General features: G+C 46.3%; 1 protein-coding gene across 3 annotated transcripts in view; it reads left to right on the forward strand.

Moving 5' to 3' along the window:
* The window catches only part of tp63 (tumor protein p63), a 109,877-nt gene that overhangs the window by 44,552 nt on the left and 46,197 nt on the right, over positions 1-19,128 (forward strand). For 2 of the 3 annotated variants that reach the window (XM_057337200.1, XM_057337202.1), the window contains exons 3-7: positions 6,781-6,967; positions 7,071-7,186; positions 7,330-7,439; positions 7,536-7,672; positions 13,624-13,706. In XM_057337200.1, coding sequence (XP_057193183.1) covers positions 6,781-6,967; positions 7,071-7,186; positions 7,330-7,439; positions 7,536-7,672; positions 13,624-13,706 — 633 coding nt within the window. The remainder of the gene's footprint in view (positions 1-6,780; positions 6,968-7,070; positions 7,187-7,329; positions 7,440-7,535; positions 7,673-13,623; positions 13,707-19,128) is intronic. The other variant, XM_057337201.1, reaches the window with a different exon arrangement.

Raw genomic sequence — 19,128 nt, forward strand, 5'->3', positions numbered from 1 at the left:
ATGCAAATGGATAGCTGCTGACAGACAGCAGTGCTCTTCTTTCATTTCAGGCTTGTGTCAAAAGCACATAATGCAATTTACTGCATTTCAATTTCTCATACTTAGTTTGACTTCATTATATATATATATATATATATCTCTCTTTTATACAACTCTATATAATATAATAATATATATATATATATACATATATTTAAATATTTACTTCTACTGATGGATAAAAAATATCATAGTTTCTACAAACTTTTTTTGAAATCTTCACTATGACGTTTCCACATTTTTGTTTCAGAGTTATATATAGCCAGTGGCAGTGTTAATCTATTAAGGCATACATGTCCTAGTAGAGGGGATCCATTTAAGTCTATTTAAGGTTTTCTCTAAAACAGTGCTCGCTAGTAGTTGCTAGCAAGTGTTAGCTAATGAAGTCTTCATAAATTGGTAGATTAGAACTATAGAAAAAAGCCATCATGATATTCGCTATTTAACACATACATAGAGGACAGTCTGAACTGTGATTACATTTTATGAATGTCAAGGTTAACCTGAACATTACCATAGAAGTCTTGATTTTAAGCCCTTTAAATCACATATGTTTACATTTTTATGGCAAACATGTGTATCAATGATTTTAGTGGATTTTAGTGTGGTCTTAAAATCAAATTTACTGTAATGCTATCTCACATCTTTGAGTAAACAAGTTGAGTGATGCTTAGATTGGTTTGCAAGACAATCCCTCAGTGTTGATTGGCTACAGTGTAGTGTGGGATTGTGACATTTACCCTATTCCCACAACAGCCTTTGTCATCTTTACTCATTAATTTCCAAAACACAGCAGTTGACAGACACCTGACTGTACTTACAGAAGAGATCTGGGTGTGAGAAAAACACCACACCCCGGCAGCCCCATTTAAAACATCCCAACTCATTCATATTTTTATTTCTCATAGCATTTCTCAAGAGCTTAAAAATACAATTGCACTCTAATTTTGCCATGTGCATTCTATTTTCATTTAGCAAAATGAGAGGTATCTTCTGTATAAAATACACTTATAAAGCCACACTCTATGTGAATTTAGGGTCTTCCCTCAAATATGTATCTGTTTTTCTGGCTGGGCATTTTTTGGAAAACATGTATTACACAGATGTACTTTATATATCACTCATCCTGCATACAACTAGCTATGTTTAAATGCAAGCAAATGATCCACTTATTCTGGTAACCCTAGCAGTGTGCTTGTGCAGTAGTTCTGTTTGGAATATATTTGCCACATTTTGGGGACATGTAAACAGTACTTTCATAATCTGCAATCAGATTAAATTTATTTGGGATGATGAAAATGAACGCATTTAAACATAGCCAGTGATGTTGGGTTTCCATGTTTTATGGGGACTTTGTATAGTGAAAAGTAATGCTTTTTTATACTGTGCATACTGTATGTTCTATCCCCTAACCCTCAGCATACCCCTTAACCTTACCATCACAGAAAACTCGCAAAAAAATGCAGTTTTACATTTTCAAATAGACAATTTAGTTTGATCTATATGCTGGTTTTCTCATGGGGACCACAAGGTAAAAAAAACTAGGGTTTACCAGGACCACACACACACACTTCCTGGCATTGCATACCATCTACCCTCATTTATAGAAATGCTTTTGTAATCCTGTTTTTTTCTGTTGATGTCAAAGAAAATCCATACATGAAACTTATACATTACATTAAGTACAAAAACAGTCCACATATTCTGTCTAAGAAAAAAAGGCTATGGATTATAACAATGGATTAATAATAGTTGTGTAAATACTCCATGCCTTTCACCTGAATCCTGTAGAGCTAAAGGGTTTACTCCACACTAAATAAATTATGTTTGTCTACTGCATCTCCCATAATGCCGCAGGACACAGAGATAGAACAAGCAGAGAGAATAGGTAAGTAGGGGGAGGGGGAATCTCTCAAAGACATACACGAATGTTCCAGGGAAATGTTGGCAAGATGCAACTTGTCCTTAGAACATCTGCAGGCTCAACCCACGCCCCTTAAGATGGAGCTGAGACTTGTTTGCCTCAAATAGCTTGTTAAGACCTGTCAGACACTGCCACGTAAAACTTTAAAACCGCAAGCAGAAGAACACAAAAAGAGGTTATTTTTACAAATCTGGCATTTCTGGAAAAGGCCACTTCTCAGAAAGATGCTGTTTAGATATAACATTGTTATCCTACTTGTACATTTGAACAAAAAAGGACTGACTTTACTATTAGGGGCCTTAAAAATGTGCATGAGAGAGATAAGGGGATGAGTTAAAAGATTGGTCTGACACCTCATGAATAGCAGTCATGCCTGCTTTAGATCACTTGCAATGTTGTAACAGTTATCTTTCTCATTCAGTTGAGACACTATAGAACATTCTTCAATGGAATGTCCACCTTCAGAGTATAGTTTAATGAGACCAGAGATGCAAATACCTTTATTTTCAACAGTAGAAATAAGGTATCTGTGATAAGAATTTGGTAGTATTCAGGGCAACTATTCAGGAAAATGAGGGGAAATCCAGTGTAATTACACCAAAGCTTATCACTTGTTCTCTGGGAAAGATCCCATTTCGAAGCATATAATTTAATGGCAGGGCATTACCTAGTTCCAGGAAGCATTGGGACATTTGTTTACATTGTGTTGGTAAGGATATCTCTTTGCCAATCTAGTGTTAACAGCATTGCTGATTTTAAACCCAGTAGAATTTGTTATTAAAGATCTGTATACACCCTTGACCTCATCAGTTTGTCCACTAATGTTTTAAGAAAGGTTGAGTTTGCATGTTTAAACAAGCAGAACTACACTGTAAACGATTTCCCTGTATTTTTACAGTAAGTTACTGGCAGCATGGTAGCCAGCAAGTTACTGTATTTCAGTTTACAGTACCTGTACTGTATTACATCTCCCATTCAATTCCCATTCAAATCGCGATTACATCGATGTGGCTATCGCGATTATGTTTTATGTGCAGCTTGTTTGTGAAGCACGGCTCTGTGATCAGTGGGCAAATCAGCTCTATCTGAAAGCACTGTGCATTTGAATAACTTATAATGTGCATTTAAAAAAGCAACACCCGTCAAACATCATCATAATGAATAAACTTTTTTGTCATGAAAATACCCGAGGAGGCTTGAAAAACAGTGATAGAAAGATGCCAGATGCGATGCAGATAGGAAGACGGCATTACCTGGTCATACATGTGGTTCTTCTTCTGTGGAGCACTGGCGTTTCTGGCTTTTGGATGCAGCCGCATTTAACAATACTTCACTGACAAGCTGCGCATAAGAAACGACAAATCGCGTGCTGTTTCTTTTCGATTAATCATGCAGCCCTATTTTAAGGCACACAAAATATTACTGTACAGTTACAAAACAGTACTTTACTGTATTTTTACTGTTTTTTTAATTATACTGTAATTTACTGTAATACCTAAATTGACACAATATTGTCTACTAATTGACTACTAATTATTACTTATTGCAATAATTACAAATAATATATTTTATGACTAGTTTAGTATATAAATCTATAGTTAATTAATGTTTTAAAATTACTATACTTCAGAATTACATTCTTAATCAAAAGGCAATCCAAGCAATGTTTGTATAAAAATATATATTTTTAAATCAAGTTCATTGAAACATAAAATCATTAATACATTTCAGATATTTTAAAAAGTGTTTAATATGGTAGTCGAGAAACTGCATGACTTGCAGTCATACCTGGACATCCTAAACCTGGGATGACTCGCCTGGGAACTTTTCACTTACCGAACTACCAGAAATCTATAACGTCCTCCTTCAGCTGCAGCCGGGAGTTGTGGTCTGTGTGATTTGACGATGGGTGGGGCACTTTCGCTGTTTACAGTAATCCGGTATTATTGCCTGGCGTATTACAGCAAAGCTACAGCAAGCTTAGAGCAAGACCAACATGTACTGTAACATTTTCAAACAAAATTACCCAGAATGCATTACGAACTGCAGTACTTTACTGTAATGTAGAAATGTGGTATTGTGCTGTGGATTTTTACAGTAATGTGCTGCTAAATCTACAGCAACATCTAACAGTGTACAAATGCAAGAGGAATGCACTGCATATCAAAACCACAATGTTGCTTGTCATGCATGAGAGCTTTGGTTTTTAATTAAACAAATGATAACGAATATCCTCCTGCCAAACAATTGTGTACACTGCTGACGCAAACATATGCACCAGAGCAGTTTAGAGTTCATTGTTTTCAAATCTAAATGGTGATTCGATTAGTTTAACACCAGCTCCACTCCTGGCTCAATTTTTTTTTCTACCAAGGCATATATATGCACAGACAATAAGCAATTTCCCCAGGATTTTTTTCTGTTTAAGATTTAACCTTATGCAAAACTGCTTCCGAAAATAATAGCAAATATTTGATTTTTTTCTTTTCCACTGCACCAAAAGCAGGAAATAGATTTCATTTTCTCTGCTAATGAAACAGGTTTAAGGAGAAGCAACAGGCATGATGATACATGTCAGGTATGAGGTCAGACAAGACCAGAGGCGCCAGAGTGTTGGGCCAACCCGTCCAAGCATGCTGAGACAAGAATAAAGCCTTAGCCTGTAGCCCTCTTCTGCTCAAACACACACTACAGTTACAAAGTTGTCACAACATGTGCAGCACTGTGTGTGTGTGTGTGTGTGTGTGTGCGTGTGTGTGTGTGTGTGTGTGTGTGTGCATTACGCCTATGGTCTGTCCCCACAGGGATAGTAAACGAGACATGTGTGCGTGTGTGTGTGTGTGTGTGTGTGTGTGTGTGTGTGTGCGTGTGCGTGTGTTTGTGCGTGTGTTTGTGCGTGCGTGCGTGCGGTCCTTGTAAACCCTGCAATGTAATAGCAGCACTTTTTTCAACGTATGGGGACATTTTTGGTTCCCATGAGAAAGCTTATGTCATACAAAATTAACAATTTATTTGAAAATGTAAAAGTGCAGAAAATTTTGTGTCATGGTTAGGTTTAGGGGTAGGGTTGAGGGCTAGAATACACCATTTGTGCAATATCACAATTTATTTGTCTATGGAGAGTCCCATCGAAGTCCCCTTCGCTGTACTTTTTAAATGATTAAATATTGTGTTGTTAAAGTTGACAAGCACTTTTAAATACTTTTATTGGTTAGATAACTGCAAAACCCAGTAATAAACATAAAGGGTGACTGATAATAAAAATCTCGAAATATGGAGATACGCGGTTTCAGAAGGACAGCAGCAATATTAAGGTTGTTTAAAAGACTTAATGCCTGCATTATAATGCATTTTAAGGGTATTCTTTATGCATGGTAATGCAGGCATTAAGTCTTATGTTTTCCATAAATAATTATTATCAGTCACTCTTTATAGCCTTCAGAAATGGTGTTACCCAGACGATTCCCCTAAATATTTTGTTGCAGTACAAGTGCACAGCAGTGTAACATTTTAAGGCAGGCAAAGAAGTATGCAGGAAGAAAAATTATTATCGTCTTGAAAGGCATGCAACCGTATGCTCCTTGACATCTATCAAGCCAACATTTCCAAGGAGTTTCTGTAACATTTCCAGGTTGTGCAATACACATTGAAGCACATGACTGGGATATAATTACATGTTAACATCACTGGGCCCCTCCCTGAAAAGCCAATGCATCCAATTTAATAGATCATTGTGTGGCCTCACCCTGTGTATGTGTTTTCTCTGTAAGCAGCAGCTCATGGTTAGCCAAACACGGCAGCCTTTAAACATATTCCTATTGTGGACTAGGCTGTAATGTAATTTTTTCTGCTGTAAAGTTGGGCATTTTAACATGAGGTGTCTATGTAATTGGCTGCCTTTTTGTTGTCCAGTCGATGAATTGCAGTGTAAGTCACTTCCTTATTGGTTTAATTTGAGAGACTGGAAGCTTGCAGCTTGGTTTTTTCACAAAGGGATATAAAATTCCTACATCACAGATTTTGGCCTCAGTCTATCATTAAACACATATTTTGTAGGGAAGCACTTCCTTTCTTTTTTGGCCAAAGAAACTTTGTTCTATCTTCAGGTAATGGTCATGATTTCTATATGTCTATATGTTTGTTTTTGTTAAGATTGTGTAATACTCTTAGTGCTTGTAAGCAGGTGTTGTGATGGATTATTGGAACACTTCTTATAACAGGTTAATAGAAATGGAATTTAACATAGCATTTTTCTTTTGAACAGCCTTAGGCAACATTCACAGCTTTTATCATATTCACCTGTTTGAATGAACGTGGCAGGAAGAAAAATCTTATTTTCCCATGCACTTGTTTTTAATCTACGTATGCTCTTTTTTGAAAGATGTAATGTGGAACCAGCCATTATAATGTGCATTACATCATTTTTGGCAAAACATTAATTGTTGAAAAATTAACTTGTGATTTGTATTCGTCACAAGTTTTTTGAGACTTTAAAGGAATAGTTTACCCAAAACTGAAATTAATGTCACACTTTATTTACCCTCATACCATTTGTAGGCGTACATTACTATATTTTCTTACAAATCTTGTCCCCCAATCCATCATCATAAAAGTAACCCACACAACCCCATTTGAGAGTAAAAACAATTTATAGCTTACATATGGATGTAAGCAATAATACATAACTGTTCTCACACAGAATGGCCTCACACAGGCTCCATGAATCTCAATTTATAACTTGAATTGTGTTTGTCTTGTGACCACGAGGACAAATTAGATTTAAAAATTCCCATTAAATCTTGTCTTTTTCTCTAAAGTATTCCACAGAGCTAAAGAAGCTGTACTGTCAGATCGCCAAAACCTGTCCCATTCAAATCAAGGTTCTTACCAGTCCACCCCAGGGTGCAGTCATACGAGCCATGCCTGTTTATAAGAAAGCTGAGCATGTTACAGAGGTGGTCAAACGGTGCCCGAACCATGAACTAAGCAGAGAGTTCAATGATGGTTTGTAGAAATATAATTCAGTAATTCATATTAAATGCTAGTTTAATCTTGAGCTTGTCCTAAACGGTGATGCTATGAATAACTGACCTTTCTATTTTAATAGGCCAAATAGCTCCACCCAGTCACCTGATTAGGGTTGAGGGGAACAGTCATGCCCAGTACGTGGAGGATTCCATTACTGGGCGTCAGAGTGTGCTGGTACCTTACGAGCCCCCTCAGGTAAGTCTCACACCCATGTTTTCTGAAAAAGACTCCCTAATCCAGTTAACATTCTTTAGACCTTAAGCTATTCTCAACAGATATTACTCACAGCTCTATAAAAATCAAAGGCAGTAGTGTATCACACATTGTTCTGTTAACAGGTGGGCACAGAGTTCACAACCATATTGTACAATTTCATGTGCAACTCCAGCTGTGTTGGTGGCATGAACAGACGGCCAATCCTCATTATCGTCACATTGGAAACTAGAGAGTAAGATAGATTAAAAAATACATGCAAAAGATAAAATAAATTGTTCCACACATGCAAAATGGAAAAAGGGAGTAGAAAAATAAATGTTCTTTACAGTGGCCAGGTTTTGGGGCGACGATGTTTTGAGGCCCGTATCTGTGCATGTCCTGGACGCGACCGCAAAGCAGATGAAGATAGCATCCGCAAACAACATGTCAGTGATGGAACAAAGAGCAGTGAGGGTACGAAACGCCGTAAGTAATGCTGGAGGCTGGTGACTGGGCTTGGACTAATGCACACATACAGACAGACACACACACACACACACACACACACACTTGCATTGTACATGCATAAACATAAAACTGTGTTATCCCTTTTTTACAATTTATACACATTTGGGGGAAATAATTTACTTTGAAGATATGGTAGTTCAAATTTAGGTTACACTTTATTTTACAGTGCCCGTGTTACAGTGTAATTATACATTTAAGTACTGAGTAATAAAAAGCAACTACATGTACTTACTATAGGGTTAGGGTTAGGATTAGGGTTTGGGTCAGGGTTAGTTACATGTAATTATGCATAATTTATAGTAAATACTATAGTAAATAAATGTAACATGCGTAACAAGGGCACCGTAAAATAAAGTGTTACCCAAATTTAATATAGTTGTTATGTTGTTTTTAAAAATAATCCTCATAGTTACATTGTATTACTCAGTTTCAATGATTTGACTATTGATGTAAAATGGGAGAGAAAGTATCAATAAAGAACGTCTTGGTTACGGATTTAACCTCAGCTCCCTGATGGAGGGAACGAGACGTTGTGTCGAGCCGACAGATGGGGTTTGACTTGAGAACCTATCATCTTCTGATTATTTTGAAAAGGCCAATGAAAATTGGCGAATGAAATTTGCATGCCGGACTCCGCCCCGGACATCCGGGTATAAAAGGAACACGGCATGCAGCATTCATTCACCTCTTGGTCTGAGGAGCCTGAGCATCCCCCGACCACTACGGTGGGCGGCCAGCGTTGTGGCAAGGAGGACACAACGTCTCATTCCCTCCATCAGGGAACTAAGGTTACATCCGTAACCAAGACGTTGCCTTTCTGTCGGTCTCTCGACGTTGTGTCGAGCCGACAGATGGGGTTCCTATGGAAAACGCCACAGCGCTGCGCCGCATCACAATTTCCAGCGGAACGACGTTGACTGGCCTGGGCAAGTCAGACGTAAGCGCTAGCGTGGAATTGTAACCGTCCAGTGGAGAGGGAGGGGGTCCCAGAGCTTTTTTCAGGAAAAGGTGGGAAGCCCCTGCCACCGGCCATCACAGGCGCAGGCCTAGATTCTCTAACAGCGAGAAGCCGCCCGGCACCGTAAGGGCCACTGGGTAAGCATTAATCCACCCTGGGGGAAAAACGCTACAGGGAGCACTATCCTACCATAGGGAGGAATTAGTGCAGAACCACCTGGTCTCACCAAAAGGGGAGAACTCATGGGAAAATGTGCGGACTGAAGGACTTAACCGCAGGGTGGAAGTCCACCTAGGGAGGTCATGGGTTACCAAGGTGGGAACCATTCATGAGGATACATCAGACGTAACCTCCCACGGGGGGGGGGGGGTACCACGTCTGGAGCATTAGGTCCAGTTAGAGCTATGCGTCGACAACTCAGCTGGTCCCCGGCCTAAGGAGGTGCTTAGTGATGGATGGAATGCCTGTTCTTTACCCAGTGGGGAAAGAAGGAAGGCGAAATAGCCGCTGCTCCCCCTAGAGGAAGGGGGAAGGGCTTTCGCAGGCGTACGGGAGAACCTGCAAGTTCTTGCAGGGGAGCACCTGCAAGTTCACCACCTGGTGGGAGCCTTGGGCACGTAGCCGGGCCGTGGTCTCAGGATCACGTGAGAATCTCCAGGCCCGAATTCCAGGCAGTCCGTGGACACAGAGAATGCTTGTAGGTCCCCCACCCTCTTGATGGAGGCGAGCGCCACTAGGAGGGCCGTCTTTATCGAGAGGTGAGAAAGAGCGGCCTCTCCCAGGGGTTCGAAGGGGGGCCTACTGCGGCAACAGTGTGGAGGTTTCTTTCAAGTCTCTCCTGTAGGAAGGACAGCACGTGCCTGATCGAGCATCTCTGTGGGTCCTCTCCGCGAGAGGCACACCAGGACGAGAAGAGGCGCCACTTAAAGGCGTACAGCCACCTAGTGGCAGGGGCCCTAGCCTGGGTGATGGTCTCCACCACAGCCGGGGGTAGCCCACTCAGGATTTCCTCGTCCCGTCCAGGGGCCAGACATGGAGGTTCCAGAGGTCTGGCCTGGGATGCCACAACGTGCCCTTCCCCTGTGAAAGAAGGTCCTCCATCAGGGGAATCGGCGAGGGAGGAGTTGTTGTCAGAAGCATCTGCTCTGAGAACCAAGTCTGGTTGAGCCAGTACGGCGCAACTAGTACCACTTGGTGCTCCTCTTCCCTGACCTTGCACAGTGTCTGTGCAATGAGGCTCACTGGGGGGAAGGCGTACTTCCGCTTGTCCCATGGCCAGCTGTGCGCAAGGGCATCCGTGCCGAGGGGTGCCTCGGTCAGGGAGTACCAAAGCGGACAATGGGTGGACTCCGGGGAGGCAAACAGGTCCACCTGAGCCTGGCCGAACTGCTCCCAAATGAGCCGGACTGCGTGGGGATGGAGTCGCCACTCTCCGCGAGGCGTCGACTGACGAGAGAGTGCATCTGCTGTCTGGTTCAGGACGCCCAGGATGTGTGTGGCTCGCAGGGAGCTGATCACCTGCTGACTCCAAAGGAGGAGGCGCCGGGCGAGTCGTGTTAGCTGTCATGAGCGAATGCCACCCTGACGATTGATATACGCCACGGCAGCTGTGCTGTCCGACCGGACCAGCACGTGCCTGCCCTGCAAGCGAGGTTGTAGCCTCGTCAGTGCAAGTAGCACAGCCAACAACTCTAGGCAATTGATATGGGACACTGCGTGCCCGTTGCACACGGCACCCCAACCCTGCAGGGAGGCATCCGTCGTCACCACGACGTGCCTTGACACCTGCCCTAGGTGAACCCCTGTCCGCAAGAAGGTCATGGAAGACCAGGGTGTTAGGGTGCACCAGCAGAAAGGCGTGATGACCATACGCCTGCTGCCGGTGTGCCACGCTCTCCAAGGAACTCGACTCTGTAGCCAATGCTGGAGCGGTCGCATTTGCATCAACCCGAGGTGGACCACCCCCACCGAGGATGCCATGTAACCCAGGAGCCTCTGAAATTGTTTCAGGGAGACCGCTGATTGTCTGAAAAGCATCAGGCAATTCAACACTGACTGGGCGCGCTCTGAAGTCAGTCGCGCTGTCATGGAGACAGAGTCGAGTTCCATACCGAGAAAGAGGATGCTCTGCACAGGGGAGAGCTTGCTCTTTTCCCAGTTGACCTGTAGCCCCAACCGATCTAGGTGCCGGAGCACCAGGTCCCTGTGTGTACACAACAGATCTCGCGAGTGTGCCAAGATTAGCCAGTCATCGAGATAGTTCAGTACCCACACACCTCTTTCCCTGAGGGGAAGGAGGGCGGCTTCTACAATCTTCGTGGAGACAGGGATAGACCGAAGGGGAGGACCCTTTACTGATATGAACTCGAAAGCGAACCGTAAGGACGGCCGAGACATGAAAGTAGGCGTTCTTCAGGTCGATTGCCATGAACCAATCCTGACATCTGACGGATTACAGGATGCGCTTCTGCGTGATCATCCTGAACGGCAGCTTGTGTAGGTGCGTGTTCAGGACACGAAGATCTAGGATGGGGCGCATCCCCCCGCCTTTCTTGTGGACAATGAAGTACGGGCTGTAGAACCCGTTGGACATCTCGGCTGGTAGGACGGGCTCGATCGCTCCCTTCGCCAGAAGGGTGGCGACCTCGGCCCGAAGCATGGGAGCATCCTTGCCTCTGACTGAAGTAGAGAGCATGCCCCAAAACTTGGGCGGCCATCTGGCGAACTGGATCGCGTAGCCGAGACGGATCATCCTCCTCAGCCAACCTGACAGCCTGGGAAGCCGAAGCCACGCTCCCAGGAACCCAGACAGGGGGACTAGGGGTTCGATCTGCCTCATTGCCCCTGCAGGGGTTGGTTCGATGGCCAGCAATACGGATCCCTTGCCGGGGGAGGACCCCCAGGGAGGAGATTGGCTGTGCTGTTTTTCCTTCTTGGCATTTGTTCAGCTCAACGCACTGTCTGACTGAGAGTGCTGAGGGCTGTTGTTTATACTCAACATGGCGCTTCGACCATGGCGCAATGTCGAGTTGCCGTCCACTGTCGTGTCGAGATTGGAAGCGGCTGTAATGACCCAGAGAGAGAGGAAACTGTTTTTGTGAGAAAGTGGGTGCTGGCCCCCCGGAGGAGGCCAGCAGATGGTGAGACGGGGCAGGAACCGTCCCTGTCCGATCCCCCAGCAATGTAGCTGGGGTCGGGCCCGATAGTAGCTCGATCTCCCTGGGGTCCACCCGTCAGGGCTGCTTCTGCTTCCACGACGGCTGCTGGCGGGGTGGCGGTTTCCTCTTCGACGTCCTTTTCCGGGAGGCAGCCTGAGAAGGGGGCCCTGGAACCGGACCCGGAGTCGAGGAGGACCGGGGCTGCTGGGAAGCAGACGCCGCTCGGGATCTCGAAGGCCTGGAGGCGGCCGAGTCGCGGCGGGGCAGGATGTGTTTGATCGCCTCCGTCTGCTTCTTCACAGTTGAAAACTGTTGGGAGAAATCTTCGACGGTATCACCAAACAGCCCACCCAGTGAGATGAGGGCATCTAGAAAGCGAACTTTCTCAGAGTCCCTCATCTGTGCAAGGTTTAGCCAGAGGTGCCTCTCCTGGACCACCATGGTGGACATCGCCGACCCAGGGCCTGCGCCATCACCTTAGTCGCCCGTAGAGCGAGGTCAGTGGCGGTGCGGAGTTCCTGCATTGCCACTGGGTCGGTCCTACCCTCGTGGAGCTCCTTCAACGCCTTGGCCTGGTGAACTTGCAGGATGGCCATGGCGTGGAGGGAGGAGGCAGCCTGTCCCGCAGCAGTGTAAGCCTTCGACACCAGGGATGCCGAAAACTTACACGCCTTGGAAGGGAGTCTAGGCCGAGCCCTCCAGGTGGCCGCCGTCTGCGGGCACAGGTGCACCGTGACAGCACGCTCCACCTGGGGAAGCTCGACATAGCCTCTGGCTGCCCCACCATCGAGGGAGGTAAGGGTCACAGAGCCGGTCTGACGGGAACGGGCCCGTGAGGGGGCGTTCCATGTCTTACTGAGCTACTCATGCACCTCCGGGAAGAACGGGACCGGGGCCGGGCGTGGCTTGGGGCCGCGCTCAGACCTGAGGTACCACGTATCCAGCCGCGAGCGCTGGGGAGGAGGCAGTGTAGTACACTGCAACCCAATGCTCGCGGCGGCCCGGAATAGCATGGATGACATCTCGACGTCCGCTTCCTCCTGGGCTCGACCCCCTGGGAGCTCCTGGGAGCTCCGAGGAGTCGTCGGGGTCGGATGTCAACAGGTCGCCCTCCGATGCAGCAAGCGACATCTCATCCTCGTCACGCACTCCCGAGTACATGACTGAGGAACAAGACGGGGTAGAACCATCTCCTGGGGGACGATCAGATGAGCGAGACGGGGCGTGAGCGGTCCGTGAGCCTGCGGCTGACGGTTTAACGCTCACAGTGATCCCCATATCACCCCCGGTGCTAACCGAAGCAGACGGCAGGGCCGTAGCCCTTGCGGTCTCGGAACGGGTAGCAGACGGGTTGGTGGCTGTGTCCATAAAGAACATAGCCACCCGTGACCGCAACGTCTGGATCGCCATCCACCCGCAGTGCAGGCAGGACGTATCCACAAAGGCTGCCTCAGCGTGCCGGAGACCCAAACACCTGAGGCAGACATCGTGTCCGTCCCCCTCCTCGATGAGCGCGTTGCACCCACGAGAGCAGCGGGCCATGCCACGCTGGAAAAATTTGCTCTTTTAGAAGGAAATTTGCTCTTGACACCTCCTGAACTGCCGAGACGCCCCATCTGTCGGCTCAACACAACGGCGAGAGACCGACAGAAAGGGAATTACTGATATGCATATACACAGACACTGCTTTTATCCGACACCTGAACTTTTCCTTCTGTACTGTGCTTTAGCTCTGCATGTGTTGTTAAAATCTCTCTCAGCTGTTTCAGTTCCTCCATGTATCTCTTCCGTAGCTTTCCGCCAAGCATCTCACCTCTCCCAGATGTCATCCATTAAAAAGAGAAGATCCACCGATGAGGAAGTTTTTTGTCTGCCTGTGAGTTTCTGCAGAAATCTAGCACCAGAGATCTATTATCAATTTCGACATGAATATCTGTTAATCGCTATTGATAACAGGCCTCATTATAAATATTGATCAATGATTCACAGTTGCAGTACATACAGTGGCAAGAAAAAGTATATGAACCATTGTCATTTTTCTTGTTTTCTGCTTGAATTGGTCATGAAATGTGATCTGATCTTCACCAAAGTCACAGATATCAACAAACACAATATTTCTAAGCTGATAAAACACAAACAGTCATGATCTTTGATGACTCTGTCTCTGAAACCATTCTGTAGTAGATTTTGCTTATATGTTTATGGTCATTATCATACTGCATCACCCATCTTCTTCTGAGCATCAGCTTGCGGACAGCCACCTTGAGATTGCCTTGTAGGATTTTCTTATAAATTTGGGAATTAATTTTCTCCTCTACAATGGCAAGCGGTCCAAGTCCACAGGCAAGTCCACCATATGTTTTCAAGCTGGTACGCTGTTTATTTTAACACCATACATAGCGCTGCTGGTATTCTAGTTTTTTTCATCTTTCCACAAGAAATTTTCCCAGTAGTGATGTGGAGTGTCAATGTGGTCTTTGGCAAGCTTTAGGCATGCTGAAATGTTTTGTTTGACTTCCTTGATGGTGCCCTTCCATAGATACAATGCCTGTTCAATGTTTTACATATGGTTAACTCATGAACGGAGATGTTAACTTGACCATAACTAAATCTGTACACTGACACTGTTTGGGTGTTTTAAGTTAATTTAGCTCTAAACCACACCTTTATTCTCTTTTCATTGATTGGACTTGATTGACTTGTTCCACCATCACGTTGTATGTTTAACCCTTGTGCTGTATTCAAAACCCTACGTTTTATGTAATATCATGACAAAATATTGGATTCAGTCTTTTTGTCAACTTGTTTTCTTTTATTTAGTTCTGGTTTTGTGTTTCTTTTTCAAACGGATTAATTGTAGACCTAGTTAATTTAAGTTTAGACTCCTTAGTCTTTGATTGAAAAAGGCATTTTGTGTGAATAATTTTGGCAATATTAAATAAAATATGATGAAAATTTGCACTGATGTTCACACTAGCCTACGTTACTGTTTAACCATAAAGTTTGTTTTGAAATGCTTTTATTTCATACAATATGTCACAGAATCACACTTGTGGTGTTCCCGGGTCAAAATGACTCGCCTACCAAAGATAGCTTTTAAATCACTCGATATGCCATATTATCACCAAATATTGCATTCAATCTTTTTGTCAACTTGTTTTCTTTTATTCAAAAAATAAATGTGTGAATAATTTTGGCAATATTAAATAATAATTAATTACAATTATATAGCGCTTTACATCGAAAGGGGGAATTTTTCCCAGAAGGTCCCAATCCAGGTGCTAACCAGGCTAAACCCTGTTTAGCTCTAGTGAGCAACCAGTCTTGGCCTACAGGGTGAATTGGTTGTTGTTCACACTAGCCTACTTTAATCTAGACTAACTTGTTTAACCAGGAAGTTTGTTTTGAAATGCTTTAATTGTTTACAAAATGGCACAGAATCACACATGTGGTGTTCACGGAACATTATGACCCGCCTACCAAAGACAGCATATAAGTCTCTCGATATGCTATATTATCACCAAATATTGTATTCAATCTTTTTGTCAACTTGTGTCTTTCAGTTACTGTCTTTCATTACTGGTTTTGTGTTTCTTTTTGGAACTGATTAATCATAGGCTTCATTGATCTGAGCTAAGGCAACATAAAAATGGCCGGCCATCGAAAGTGTGGAAGATCACAAAACTCAGGACCTTTATTTTGAAATCATTTTATTTTCTGAATAAAAGTGTGAAGTAACAATTATGCTGTTTCTGTGTCAAATCTGACCATTGTGACATACAAGACAGAACACATTAACGCAATCATATAGAGAACATCTCATGGAACATTTCATAGACAATAACAATACCATCATACCAGTAAGATATATATTTTTTACTTAGGAGAAAAATGTTGAAAAATGAATGACCACCTGGCTGTGCCAATTAAATAATGTTTAAAGTATAATGGTCAAATTTGAAAGGGAACAGCACAAGTATTACTTTAGACCCCTTTTCAGAAAATAAAAGCACCTTGTGCGATTTCGATGAAAACAAAAGCATTTCAGACTAAACTTCCTAATTAAACATTAAAGTACAGTAGTGTGATAAACAGTGGATTTGTTTTTCATATTGTTTTTAAGATTTGCAAAAGTATACTCAAATAATGTTTTTTTTCACGCATAACTAAGGTGCATAAACTCAGATCCATGATGCATACGATTAATCAGTTCAAAAAAGAAACACAAAACAAGTATTAACTTAAAGAAAACGTCTTGGTTACGGATATAACCTCGGTTCCCTGATGGAGGGAACGAGACGTTGTGTCGAACCGACAGAATGGGGTTTGTCTTGAGAACCTATCATCTTCTGAGTATTTAGAAAAGGCCAATGAAAATTGGCGAATGAAATTTGCATGCCGGGCTCCTCCCCGGATGTCCGGGTATAAGAGGGAAGCCGGCGTGCTCATTCATTCACCTTTGGTCTGAGGAGCCTAAAGCATCCTCCCCCGACCGCTGGGGTGGGCGGCCAGTGTTGTGGCATGAGGGACACAACGTCTCGTTCCCTCCATCAGGGAACCGAGGTTACATCCGTAACCAAGACGTTCCCTTTCTGTCGGTCTCTCGACGTTGTGTCGAACTGACAGAATGGGGTTCCTATGGAAAACGCCACAGCACTGAGCCGCATCACAATCTCTGCGGAGCGACGTTGACTGGCCTGGGCGAGTCAGACGAACACGCTAACGCGAAATTATGACCTTCCAGTGAGAGGAAGGGGGACCCAGAGCTTTCCACAAAAAGTTGGGAAGCCCCCTAACGCCGGCCGTCACGGGCGGAGGCCTAATTCTCTAAATGGCGAGAAGCCAACAGGCACCGTATGGGCCACTGGGTAAGCATTATTCCCGCTGGGGGAAAAACGCTGCAGAGGCCACTACCTACCATAGGGAGGAATTAGTGGAGACACCACATGGTCTCACCATCAGGTTAGAACTCATGGGAGGAATGTGCGGACTGCAGGAGTTAACCGCAAGGTGGGAGTCCACCTGGGGAGGTCATGGGTTGCCAAGGTGGGAACCATTCATGAGGATACATCAGACGGAACAGCCCACGGAGGGGGGGTTACTACGTCTGGAGCACTAGGTCCGGTTAGAGCTATGTGGGAGATAACTCAACTGTTCCCCGGCCTAAAGGGGCAGGGCTGCTCTGCCCATCCTGTCCCCTGGAAGGGTGCTTAGTGATGGATGGAATGCCTGTTCTTTACCCGAGGGGAAAGAAGTGAGGCGGGATCGCCACTGCTCCCCCCGGAGGGGGAAGGGCTTCCGCAGGCGTATGCCCTACCGGCTGCCGGTCCCACACCTTGCCAGGATGCGGGCTGACACCGGTTCCACGCGTAGGTATTAGAACCTCATGGAGTTGCTGGGCATAGCCCAACCCGCAGCTCTGCAGATGTCTGCCAGAGAGGCGCCCTGAGCCAGTGCCCATGAGGGGTGTGCGTCAACCCCACGGGCAGGGACGAATAGAGATCGGTATGCCCTAACGAGGGCATCCCCGATCCAGTGCGCCAGCCTCTGTTTGGAGACAGCCCTCCCTTCTGCTGACCTCCGAAACAGACAAAGAGCTGCTCAGAGCTTCTGGGCTCTGCGTGCGGTCCAAGTAGAGCCGCCGTGCGTGTATTGGACACAACACGGATAGGTTGGGTCTTCCTCCCCGGTGGGGAGCGCCTGCAGGTTCACCACCTGGTCTCTCGGGAGAGTGGTGGGAACCTTGGGCACGTAGCCGGGGCGGGGTCTCAAGATAACGTGAGAATCCCGGCCCCGAGTTCTAGGCAATCTGTGGACATGGAGGGTGCTTGCAGATCCCCTACCCTCTTGGAGGTGAGCGCCATGCGGAAAACCGTCTTTATCAAGACTGAGAAAGAGCAGCAATCCCGAGAGGCTCGAAGGGGGTGGGGCCACTTGGGGCCCGCCACCTAGGTCGCAAGAGTGTATGGAGCGCGGAAAGGTGGTCACCCTCTCGTGCCCCTTAGGAACCTAATGACCAGGCCGTGCTGTCCCAGAGGCTACCCAGCACTTGGGTCATGATGAGCGGCCGTAGCGGCTACATACATTCCCAGTGTGGAGGGGGAGAGGTTACTCCCCCGCTCTCTTGAGGACGGGACAGCTCGTACCCGACCGAGCAACTCCGCGGGTCTTCTCGGCGAGAAGAGCACCAGGACGAGAAGAAGCGCCAGCTATGGGCGTGTAGCCGCCCAGTGGCCGAAGCCCTAGCCTGAGTGACGTCCCAACCGGACTGGGGGTGGGTCACTCAGGATCTCCTCATCCCGTCCAGACATGGAGACCAGGTTTTGCCTGGGATGCCGTAACGTGCCCCTTCCCCTGGGGAAGCTGTTCGCCAGGGGGAGCGGCCAGGGGGGAGTTGTTGTCAGAGCCTCAGCTCCGAGAACCAAGTCCTGGTTAGGCCAAAGGGGCGTAACTAGTACCACTTGATGCTCCTCGTCCCTGGCCTTGCACAGGACCTGTGCAATGAGGCTCACTGGGGGGAAGCGTACTTCCGCTTGTCCCGTGGCCAGCTGTGCGCAAGGGCATCCGTGCCGAGGGTACCTCGGACAGGGAGTACCAAAGCGGACAATGGGTGGAGTCCGGGGAGGCAACAGGACCACCTGTGCCTGGCCGAACTGCCCCAAATGAGCCGGCTGCGCGGGGAGGGAGTCGCCACTCTCCGCGAGGCATCGACTGACGAGAGAGCGCATCGACTGTCTGGTTCAGGACGCCTGGGATGTGTGTGGCTCGCAGGGAGCTGATCACCTGCTGACTCCAGAGGAGGAGGCGTCTGGCGAGTCATGTTAGCTGCTGTGAGTGAAAGAATACGCCACAGCAGCTGTGCTGTCCGACCGAACCAGCACGTGCTTCCCTGCACGAGAGGTAGTAGCCTCCTAAATGCAAGTAGCACAACCAACAACTCTAGGCAATTGAAATGCCAAGGCAGGCGGGGGCCCATCCACCGCCCCGACACTGCTTGCCCGTTGCACACGGCACCCCAACCTTGCAGGGAGGCATCCCAAAGGGGACCCCTGTCCGCAAGAAGGTCATGGAGACCAGGGGGTTAGGGTGTGTCGGCAGAAAAGCATGTGACCATACGCCTGCTGCTGGTGTGCCACGCTCTCCAAGGAACTTGACTCTGCAGCCAGTGTTGGAGCGGACGTATGTGCATCGACCCGAGGGGGACCACCCCCGCCGAGGATGCCATGTATCCCAGGAGCCTCTTGTTACAGGGGGACCGCTGACTGTCTGATCTTCATGCAGTTCAACACTGATCGGGC

The sequence above is a fragment of the Triplophysa rosa genome, linkage group LG7 (genome assembly GCF_024868665.1).
Source record: "Triplophysa rosa linkage group LG7, Trosa_1v2, whole genome shotgun sequence".
Classification (NCBI taxonomy): domain Eukaryota; kingdom Metazoa; phylum Chordata; class Actinopteri; order Cypriniformes; family Nemacheilidae; genus Triplophysa; species Triplophysa rosa.